This window comes from Gopherus flavomarginatus, chromosome 10 (genome assembly GCF_025201925.1).
Source record: "Gopherus flavomarginatus isolate rGopFla2 chromosome 10, rGopFla2.mat.asm, whole genome shotgun sequence".
NCBI classification, from domain to species: domain Eukaryota; kingdom Metazoa; phylum Chordata; order Testudines; family Testudinidae; genus Gopherus; species Gopherus flavomarginatus.
This window is the reverse complement of record NC_066626.1, coordinates 25,327,695-25,339,705: the sequence shown is the minus strand read 5'-3', so window position 1 is coordinate 25,339,705 and position 12,011 is coordinate 25,327,695. Positions and strand designations below refer to the sequence as shown.

At 39.1% G+C, this 12,011-nt stretch overlaps 1 protein-coding gene across 3 annotated transcripts in view; it reads right to left on the bottom strand.

Annotated features, from left to right (window-relative positions):
* RFTN2 (raftlin family member 2) overlaps window positions 1-12,011 on the bottom strand; it is a 56,922-nt gene that overhangs the window by 20,520 nt on the left and 24,391 nt on the right. For all 3 annotated transcript variants that reach the window (XM_050969521.1, XM_050969522.1, XM_050969523.1), the window contains exons 7-8: window positions 7,302-7,423; window positions 477-580 (exon numbers count right to left, since the gene is read on the bottom strand). In XM_050969521.1, coding sequence (XP_050825478.1) covers window positions 477-580; window positions 7,302-7,423 — 226 coding nt within the window. The remainder of the gene's footprint in view (window positions 1-476; window positions 581-7,301; window positions 7,424-12,011) is intronic.

Sequence of the window (12,011 nt, the reverse complement as noted above, 5' to 3'; positions counted from 1 at the left end):
GTTTTATGATAGTGTTGTTTCTTAAGTGGTTGAAACAACCGTGTTTCTATTCTCTCAGGCCCTGACTCAGCAAAACACTGTTGTGCTTAACTTTAACCATATAAGTTATCACATCCTTATTCATTAAGGTCAAATGGAATAAGTAAAATCTTAAATGCTTTCCTAAATAGGAATGGGATTATTCTCATGTTTAGAATTAAACACGCGCTTAAACTTTATGCTGAGTTGAGGTCTCAGGGCCTAATCCAAAACCATTTGAAGTTAATGGAATGGCCTAAATCACAAGGCACGTCTTTAAAATCCACAAAATCTTATCTAAATAAAGCTACTTACATCCTGAATCTCATTAACATTATTTATATATTCTTCCTTATTGCATATAGATCAGTTATGTATACAAATATACACTCTGAGATTTGTATTTAGAATACATTCCAGAAATGCATATTTTATGCTTTAAACTACTTTCTGGTTACCTGTCATGTCGGATGATCGGTGTAGGCAGTACACATGTAAGAAGCCATCCAAACTCAGCCAGTGTGTGCAGTAAAGGTCCATAATCTGTTTTAATTTCACATCCCTACATTAATAAAGCAATATAAATACAGTAAGTACACTCTGCAGTTTTACCTTATTTCCACATGTAATGTAACAAATTACAATTGACATGATTATTTTATTGTAATAACACCTTGAGGCCACGGTATAATTGTGTTAGGCACTATACAGCCATATAACAAACAGACAGTCCCTGCCTTAAAGAATTCACAATCTTAGTGTCAGAGTATAGACAACAGGTGGATAAAACAAAGAGATGGGGGTATTAATTCAGTATATGGGTTTAGGACTAAAGCCCTAATTCTTCAAGATACTTCAGCAAGCACCTTGCGTGCTTAATGTTAGGTAGCTACTTGAGTACTTTGTTGACTTGGGGCCTAACAGAAAATTTCCAGTTTGATTATAATAGTAGAATAATCATTTTTAATTACATTGATTTTTTTTACCTGATTTTTGACTTTGTATTCTGAACAAACATGTCACTGAGTTACTGAATAAAGCTCAAAGCTAATGATTTTTGCAGGTAAAAATTTAAAGAAATAATTATTAGAAAACCTATTAGGATCTAGGAAAATATTGTTTTAGGAGCCTAAGAACCTGGGACCTATGCAGATGGAAAACTGAACAAGTCAACTTCTAAATGTGCTAATTACTTAGAAACCTATTTTACTATACAATTTTCCCACCTTTTTCCAGCAGCAGCTCCTAGCACACATGAATGCTCCCAGAAGGCAAGCGGAAAAATGGCCTTTACCAAATAGGCAACACCAAAAATTGTTGGAATATCCAGGTATAAAAACAATTGACTTTTTTCTTCCCATGTGTGGTTTCTCCAGGAGTGTGTATCAACAATACTTGTTTGTGTAAATATGTTGCACACTAACTGGCCGATTGTGGATCCTGCTGGCAAGCACTAAAAGTTCCCTAGGTTGCATTAAGGTAGTACTGTTTGGAGTGGCGCTACTATGGCTTCTTAACAGGGCATCTCATCACAAATAGGTCATTTGGATCAAGTGTTTTTTCCATTTAGCTTGCATCCTTGCTTGCTCTCTAGTGCTTAAAGGAGGTGATCTGAACGCCGAGCACAGGGGACTGGTGCCGGGATCAAAGATTGAATTCCAAAAGTTACTACAGTTCCTGAAGGATGGCCTTGAAAAGGGCTAGTTGCCTTCATTTACTTGAATTGTTAAATATTAAATTTATACTAAAAAGCAGCTGATCAGGCTTTATGACAGCACTGAGTCGAGAAGGAGTGGGGAAATTGGCAGCTTTGACTACAGTGGGAGCAGGGAACGAAGTAGAAGAAAAGAGAAGGGCAGTATAACAGCATACAAGGATCTTAGCTTTAGAAACTGAGATTATGTAATTACCAATCAACACTAGATTTCTAATTACAGAATCACAGAAATTAAATATGGAAAAGAGATTAGCCTCTCCCACCATCAATGCAAGATTGTTTGTGAAAGTATGCTTCCTATTGATTTCTCTAGTCTACTTTTAAATATGTTAAGGATGAGGCGCAATGTATTCCATAAATGTGAACATGGAGAGGCCTTTTTTTTTTTTTTAAAGGATGATTTTTTTAAATTGCTTTTTCCTCTTGCTAGGCCTGCAGCGCCAACAGCCTATGACTGCGTGAGCTGCAGATTCTAGTGCAGGGGATGGCAAACTTTTTGGCCTGAGAGCCACATCTGGATATGGAAATTGTATGGTGGGCCATGAATGTTCACAACATTGGGGGTTGGGATGTGGGAAGAGGTGAGGGCTCCGTCTGGGTGTATGTGAAGGCTCTGGGGTGGGGTGAGGGGTTGGGAGTGCAGGGGGGTGCTCTAGGCTGGGAACAAGGGGTTTGGAGGGCAAGAGGGGGATCAGGGCTGGGGCAGGGAGTTGAAGAATGGGAGGAGGTTGGGGTGCAGGCTCCAGGCGGCGTTTACCCCAAGCAGCTCCCAGAACCAGGAGCATGTCCCCCTTCCAGCTCCTACGCAGAGGCGCGGCCAGGCAGCTCTCCGCACTGCCGCATCCGCAGGTGCCATCCCCACAGCTCCCATTGGCCACAGTTCTCAGCCAAAGGGAGCTGTGGGGGAGGCACTTGGGGCAGGGGGAGCGTGCAGAGCCCTCTGGCTGCCCCTATGCATACTAGCCGGAGAGGCGACATGCCGCTGCTTCCAGGAGCTGCACAGAGCAGGGCAAGCCCCCAACCCCACTCCTCGGCTGGGGCGCTGGAGTGGGACAAGCCCTGGACCCTGCTCCCTGGCAGGGGCTTGAAGGCTGAATTAAAACATCTGGAGGGCCCCCGGGCTGTAGTTTGCCCACCCTTATTCCAGTGTATAGGCAGAGCTACTGGAGAGGAGCAGAAGAGTCAGTGAAAATACGTAAAAGAGCAACAAGGAATAAGGAGGAAAAAAAGGAATGTATGTGGAATACAGAATATATGAAAAGAAAACAGGAAGTAAAAAAGAGAAAAAGTGAGGCAAGAGAGAAAATGGACAGGATAAAAGACACCAGCAATTGTCTCAGTATCTGAAGCAAGTGGTCATCTGTAAAGCTGGTCAGGAATATTCCATTGGAATGACTGTGATTATGTAAGCACCTCAAATCTTTTTCTTTGTCTGAAAACTAATGGATTCTCAATAAACATTTTCTGATGAAAACAAAGCTTTTAAAAAGCTGCGAAAAGCTCTTGTGAGGAAGGGTAACATTTTAAAAAACACCTAAGTGACCTAGGAGTTTGAGTCCTATAGACTGTCAGTGACGTTTAGGCTTCTAAATGCCTAAATTGCTTTTGAAAATGGGACTTGGGCTCCAAGGGCATTTATAGCACTTTGGAAAATTTTACCTGAAATCCTTCCTTTGCGCAAAAAAATCTAGCTGCCAAAGGAAACATCCAAGTGTTATGTATTGGAGGCCAAATTCAGATCTCAGTTTAAGCAGGTGCAACTTCACTGACTTCAGTGAAGTTATTCTTGTTTGTACCATGTCTCAATTTTGCGCACTCCCGTTGAGTTCAGTGTCCCTACTCATGTGTGTAAAGTTATTCACGTGCCAAACATTTGCAGATAAGGTTCAAGTTTTGCCCAGAAAATTATCTTTACATTTTAAATTTTTTTCCCTATTTGACACACAGTACTTTATATTGTATAAAGGGAGCTGAATTAGAGCTAATTGGTCGTGATTTTTTTCAGTTTGCTGGCAATTCTGAAAAATTAAAAAAATTAGTTTTGATCAAACAAAACATCATTTCAATTTTGACCAATTAAAAACATTTATTTTTAAAATAAAATTAAAGGAAATTTTGCAACAGTCATTTTAAACAGAAAAATCAAAATGTTTAATTTAAAAAAAGACAAAATGAAAGATTTCAATTTTTTCAGAAATTTGTTTTTTTTAACTGAAACAGTTTAGTGAAATTAACACAAATTTGCAAATGTTTTGGTGTCACTGAATTTGCTTATTTTGCTGAAAACAGTCTGTCAGATTTCACACAGTTCCAGTCTAATTTTGAGAATGTCTCTCCTTGTCAAATTGGAGTCGCAACTGCATTAACTATAATTTTTGAGAGGATTGCAAATTGAAAATTTTGAAGCCCAGTAAATAAGAACTCCAAAGAAATGCAGGGTATAAAATTATATCTTTTTACAAAGTGTGCTGAACTGCTACGCTAATAAACTATGTAAATGTTTCCATAGCAAAAGCTGGCCTATAGGCAAATAACGTGGAAGGTGTATTCTGTCATAGTAAATGGAGCTCAAGAAGGGTAACACTGTAACAGCACTGATTACAAAGACAATCATATGTGATCAAATTTACTGAGAACAGAAGGGACTTTTCTGGGATGATGGGACCTGACCATATTGGAGATTGAGAAACTAGTTACTTAAAACAGATGATTTGGCAGTGGTTACTGATCGCCTATTTAAGTCAGCAACCTCGCATGAAAATGTTTCATAAATGGATGCAGAACATGGGTTCTCAAACTTCATTGCACGGTGCCCCGTTTCTGACAATAAAAATTACTACACAACCCCAGGAGGGGGGACTGAAGCCTGAGCCCACGCCAGTCCTGCTGCCCCAGGTGGAGGTGGGGCAAAGCTGAAGCCTAAGGGCTTCAACCCCAGGCAAGGCGCCTGTAACCTGAGCCACGCTGTCCAGGGCTAAAGCCCTTGGGCTTCAGTTTTTGGTTCCAAGTGGTGGGGTTCTGGCTTCGGGCCCAGGCCCCAGCAAGTCTAAGCCAGCCCTGGCAACCCCATTAAAGCAGGGTCGTGTCCCAATTTGGGATCCCGACCCACAGTTTGAGAACCACTGATGTAGAAAGAAATGAATTAAAACACATTTTCAAACATTACATAGTCTGTAAACAAATAAGCCTCTCTTAAGCAAGTGTGAAAGATGATTTTTCATGTTTTTTTGATCAAATTCCTACACTACATGTAGAGTCTGATTTGCTAGATCTTACCTATTTTAGGGATTTGATTACAAATACACACTGAGAGGAAAAACAACTGAGGAGAGTTGGCAGTTTTTCAAAGGGGCGCTATTAAGGGCCCAAAAGCAAGCTATTCCGATGGGTAGGAAAGATAGACAATGTGACAAAAGACCACCTTGGCTTAACCACGAGATCTTGCATGACCTACAAAATAAAAAGGAGTCATATAAAAAATGGAAACTAGGTCAGATTACAAAGGATGAATATAGGCAAATAACACAGGAATGCAGGGGCAAGATTAGAAAGGCAAAGGCACAAAATGAGCTCAAACTAGCTATGGGAATAAAGGAAACAAGAAGACTTTTTATCAATACATTAGAAGCAAGAGGAAGACCAAGGACAGGGTAGGCCCACTGCTCAGTGAGGAGGGAGAAACAGTAACAGGAAACTTGGAAATGGCAGAGATGCTTAATGACTTCTTTGTTTCGGTCTTCACTGAGAAGTTTGAAGGAATGTCTAACATAGTGAATGCTTATGGGAAGGGGGCAGGTTTAGAAGATAAAATAAAAAAAGAGCAAGTTAAAAATCACTTAGAAAAGTTAGCTGCCTGCAAGTCACGAGGGCCTGATGAAATGCATCCTAGAATACTCAAGGAGTTAATAGAGGAGGTATCTGAGCCTCTAGCTATTATCTTTGGAAAGTCATGGGAGACGAGAGAGATTCCAGACGACTGGAAAAGGGTAAATATAGTGCCCATCTATAAAAAGGGAAATAAAAACAACCCAGGAAACTACAGACCAGTTAGTTTACCTTCTGTGCCAGGGAAGATAATGGAGCAAGTAATTAAAGAAATCATCTGCAAACACTTGGAAGGTGGTAAGGTGATAGGGAATAGCCAGCATGGATTTGTAAAGAACAAATCATGTCAAACCAATCTGATAGCTTTCTTTGATAGGATAACGAGTCTTGTGGATAAGGGAGAAGCGGTGGATGGGGTATACCCAGACTTTAGTAAGGCATTTGATACGGTCTCGCATGATATTCTAATCGATAAACTAGGCAAATACAATTTAGATGGGGCTACTATAAGGTGGGTGCATAACTGGCTGGATAACCGTACTCTGAGAGTAGTTATTAATGGCTCCCAATCCTGCTGGATAGGTATAACAAGTGGGGTTCCGCAGGGGTCTGTTTTGGGACTGGCTCTGTTCAATATCTTCATCAACGACTTAGATGTTGGCATAGAAAGTACGCTTATTAAGTTTGCAGACGATACCAGACTGGGAGAGATTGCAACTGCTTTGGAGGACAGGGTCAAAATTCAAAATGATCTGGACAAATTGGAGAAATGGTCTGAGGTAAACCAGATGAAGTTCAATAAAGACAAATGCAAAGTGCTCCACTTAGGAAGGAACAATCAGTTTCACACATACAGAATGGGAAGAGACTCCATAGGAAGGAGTATGGCAGAAAGCGACCTAGGGGTCATAGTGGACCACAAGCTAAATATGAGTCAACAGTGTGATACTGTTGCAAAAAAAGCAAACGTGATTCTGGGATGCGTTAACAGGTGTGTTGTAAACAAGACACGAGAAGTCATTCTTCCGCTCTACTCTGCGCTGGTTAGGCCTCAACTGGAGTATTGTGTCCAGTTCTGGGCACCACATTTCAAGAAAGATGTGGAGAAATTGGAGAGGGTCCAGAGAAGAGCAACAAGAATGATTAAAGGTCTTGAGAACATGACCTATGAAGGAAGGCTGAAAGAATTGGGTTTATTTAGTCTGGAAAAGAGAAGACTAAGAGGGGACATGATAGCAGTTTTCAGGTATCTAAAAGGGTGTCATCAGGAGGAGGGAGAAAACTTGTTCACCTTAGCCTCTAATGATAGAACAAGAAGCAATGGGCTTAAACTGCAGCAAGGGAGATTTAGGTTGGACATTAGGAAAATGTTCCTAACTATCAGAGCAGTTAAACACTGGAATAAATTGCCTAGGGAGGTTGTGGAATCTCCATCTCTGGAGATATTTAAGAGTAGGTTAGATAAATGTCTATCAGAGATGGTCTAGACAGTATTTGGTCCTGCCATGAGGGCAGGGGACTGGACTCGATGACCTCTCGAGGTCCCTTCCAGTCCTAGAGTCTATGAATCTATAAATTCAGCATTCAGTTTTATGATTTCAATGGTAGTCTTGATTGTGTAAAGATGACTGTAAGAAGGCATACTAAACTTGTATCTAACTTTGATACAAAACATACTAAGAAAAAACAATGCAGAAAATTAAAGATAAAATGTTAAATTGGTAAATAAACAGCAAGTTACCTCAATGACAGTCCATTGTTCTACAACTATTGTGTCATTTGCTTTCCTGTTAGAACCAGGAACTCCTGAACCTTCTTCTTCATATATAAATAATCCTTCTAAAGATTTGGGCATGTGGTCTCCTGTGGAAGCAAGGAAATGTGTAAGGTGAACTATAAAGACTTAGGCCCATATCCTACAAAGATGTACACACCTTCTTAACTTCATACACTGCTTATAGTCCCACTGAAATCACATTATCTGAGGCATCAAATAAATTGATCTTTAATGTTTTTTGAGCTGTCTCAGTCACCACTTTGTAAGCTATGAAGTCATATTCTTAATCAAATTACTGTATTTTCCCTTTTTTCTACAGGGAGTCAGCTATTAATTAAATGCAAATTTCCATATTATTAAAAGCATTAGTAAGCAAGTGCCATATCTGAGTTTGAATTTCTGTTTTTTATACAACAGAAAGATAACCACTGTTTATGAAGCACACAGATACAAAAACTCTATTCTCAACTTTGAAATGACATATGTATGACCAAAGCAAATATGGTTGTTGGAGATGGGAGAGGATTAAAGAAAAACAAAACAAATTATAGTGTCTATCCACAATCACTTAAAAAAATATTAACTGGCCACAGGAAGAGCCTGAAACAGAAGTAAATATAGGAGGATTCCTGATGGGAAGGAAGTTTCAGAGAGCACCTCCCTGACTTACTTCTTGTGAGAGTTTGATAATATCCAGCTGGCCCAAACTAAAGCTGTGCATCATATGTTGGTTCATTTTCTGTCTTTGATAGCATAGTGCATCTCCTAAGAGCCATCTGGAAGCCCTTTCTGTAGTGGTACCTCAATAGCCGAGAATCTTAAAAACTAAAAAAAATTAAACTAAATTTAAACAGAAAATAGAAATACTCTTCAGAATATCAGCTTTAAATCCTCTCCAACATACCATGAATGTAAAGAGAAGATTATCTCTGTGACATAACTTATGGTTATGCAGAAATACTGTGATACTTTAATTTTGTTTGGAGAATAACTGAAAATTCCACAATTGGTCTGACTTGGAATTTTACCAGATGGGCATAAATTTTCTAAATATGATATGAATTTGACCATCTCAAACCTCGGTTTCCTAATCAATGCTAAGTATTAACAGAGTCACAATAATCTTACTACTTTCTGGGTCTGCATTTGCAGTAAAACTTGCCTGGTTTTGGAGATGTGTATTAAATTACATATTTACAGGCATATATGCCTATCAGGCATGTATAGAAATAAGAGTGTATAATTAATTTTTACACACACACACAAAATGTGGTTGGGTGTGTAAATGTGTGTGTGTGTATATATGTATGTGATTGAGTGTGTATACAATACAACTGCACACACTTTATTAGGGTTTGCAAACAGTTCAATTCTATAAATTCATTAACCGCAGATCTTCTCTTCAGGTTTCAGGTAGGTGCTTGAAATAGACAATCAAAACTAGGAAATATTTTAATCTTTAATATTTCAACCTTGTCAGATAGGTCTTCTGTATTTTACAAAAATTATTGAAATAAAAGTCACCTCTCAGTGCTAAGATTTTTTAAAATTCCAGCTTTTTTTATGACATTCACAAAATATTTTGGGACAAATTCCTCCCTGGTGAAACTCTATCAACTTCAGTGGCGTTTCAGTAGGAATTAATTTGGCCCTTTTGTCCATCTAGTCTATGATAGTAGTTTACCATTTCTAATGCTAGTACCCAAAACAAATTCTAGAGTATAATATTTTTAAAAATACCTCACAGATAAAATAAAATGTTGCCCCAATAGCTTTTCCTGCATTAGAAATAGTGAACTGTGTTGTGGCTCAATATTCGTTATACTTTCTCTTGCATTAAAATAGGAACTAGTTCAACCACTCTAATCAACAGAATACTGTCAAGTTTTATTCTGATAGCTTCTGGAAATACTTCTGTTTTCTTTGCTAATATGCTTTTTTTTTTTTTAACTTCCATAGGGCCTGAGCCAAATGACCATTTCTGCAGCTGTTTGGGCTACATGTGTTGTTATTTATTCATATTGCAATAAAGCCTAAAATGTACTAGGTGATATACAGACAAACAGAAAGACAATTCTTGCTAAAAAGAACGTAACACCTATTAAAGGGAAAAAAAAAAGCAATGAGGATAAAGGATGCAACACACAAGTGAAGTAGTCAAGGTGATGGGAGGCAAACATTGTTTAAATTCCATTTTATTTATTTTTTGTTCAGAAAGGTTTTAGATTTCAGCTCTCTGGGGGGCCCAAATATTCAACTGCTTATATAAACTCTTTTAGGCTGATGTCAAGAACAAACAAATCAGGCAAGAAAGAATCCAGTAGCTAAATTCAGCTCAAGTCACTTTGTAAACTCTTTCCCGGGTTACAGACACTTGATCAGAAGGAGAAAAGCCCACCCACATGTTAGATTGTCTCTTTAAACATATTTATTTTAATCCAGCATTATTACTCCCAAGATCTCAACTGCAATATATAACAATCAGGCTGGGCAGAATCAGAGGCACCAGTTGTTCAAAGGAGGCAGTGTGGAATACTGAAGTAAGACGATCCCCAGGTGTTAACGATGGGACAGTTCTTTATAAGAACAAAATGGTAAAGACTTGTAGAGAATGGGAGGCTTGTGGAAATTCTGTGGGCCGACAGCGGCTGAAGTTAATTTTGGTTTGAAGCAGTTCTCCTCGATGAATTATAACCAGTATTGTTCCCTCTATTTCCAGCACTGGGAGAAGTGTAAAGTGTAAGGGCATGATTCCACTGCCACTGAAGTCACAGGGTATGTCTACACTGCAATTAAAAACCTGCAGCTGGCCTGTGCCAGCTGACTTGGGCTCAGGCTATGGGGCTGTTTAATTGCGATGTAGACATTCTAGGTTGGACTGGAGCCCGGGTTCTAGGACCCTGCGAGGTGGGAGGATCAATCAGACCAGGTAAACGGAACCAAGTTAAGTTGTTGTTGCAGGAATTATTGCTTACGGGGGAGGTAAAAGAGAGAGGTTTTTGGAGCTCCTCCTTTTAATCATGCTGTCTGATGAAAGTCACAAATAACTGACTTGCTCACTTTTATATTCTAGGCCTTTTAAAATAATTCTTTAGCAACTCTGGGATGCCTGTTTTGTCTGCAAAACTGAAGAATGAGAGCCTTTTCTCAAACACACATGCACTGAATGCATTTGGCTTAGAACTGTGGCCTCATGATTTACAGAGATTTAGAGTGATGCACAGCAAAAGTTAATTGCCATGTAAACCGAAAAATTGATTGGTACAATGGGGATAGAACTGTCAGGGAACAAGCAGATACTAAATGACTCGTAAAAAGTTACCTTTATAAATATTATTTAGCTAGCACTCTTAATATACTTGATTATTTTACACAGAATGAGTTTGAGTCTTGCATAAACTGTTTGTGAGAGTCTGTGAAGAAACACTTCAATGAACTTTCACAAAGCAGCTTTTCTGAATTAAAGTCCTGTGCTCCATTCATTCACACACAACCGCCATAAGCATCTCTAAAGGAACACTGACCATTTAGAATCTAGGACAACTGAAAAACAACAAAACTTGGGCAACAAAATGCCACTTTAGAGGAACGTAAACTCTTCATTCAGCACAAAATAACAAGAGTAAAATTCAAGGAGCTATATAAGTCACGCAGTTCAAGTCTGTTCACCTAACAGAGTATTACTACAAAATATTCTCTTCTTTGCATTATATTCTAATCAACTTAGGTAAGGAAGATAGCAATGTATTAATTAATTTTGACTAAAAATTCACATTTGGTATGTAAAGTTCAGTTTCAAATACTTGCAAAAGAAATTGCTACATAATTTATTTTTTTTTGCAATCCAGTAAGATAATTTCCTGTTTCTAACATCATATTCAGTTGAAAAATACATAACTTAAACATTAATCATAATTCCATCTTAAATAAAATATTAAACATACCTTAGAATACAGTAGTCTAATACTGAGGCCACGGACTTTCTAGTAAGAAACAGCTTTTGAAGGTATCATTTGTAGTGTAGTAGAACCCAGAAGATCTGTCACAGGATGGGCTGACTCTTTCAAGGGATTTGGACTCAACCCTACCTGTGCCTTATCATCTGGTCCTACGTGATGGGTGGTCAGGTGACCAGGCACCACATGATAGTAGCCCAGGGACAGGACTTTCTAAAAGAAGGAGCTTGCTCTCAAAGTAGTGTTAGATCAGAGGTTAGGAAAGAGCATGGGGAGGTCTCTCTAGACAGGCTCAGAGTGGGCCTGGTAGAGCTCCCATGCCCAGAGGAATGTAGAGAACAGAGAGCAAGCAAGCGAGTGCATGTGCACCCATGCAAGCTGGACGCTGAAGCCTCAGTACAGCCAAGGAGAAAGACTTGCAGGAAATTGGGAGGCTCCTTGTGGGAAGTCAGGACTGAGTGATATAGAGCCACCTTCAGTGAGGGGCAGGACAGAAACTTTGAGGAAGAGGCTTGAGGAAACAGCAGGAACTGGAAGAAACTGTTAAGCCCAGCAAAGGGTTGAAGAAAAAGAGGTGGGGGAAAGGCTTGTTTTGGTTTAAGTTGATATTGGAACTGAGTGACTTTAATAAACCAGACCTCAAGAAGGGATGGTATTTGATTTGCAAAAGAGGCTAGGGGCACTTTTTGAGAACACGAAGAAGGAGAAATTGAGGCAC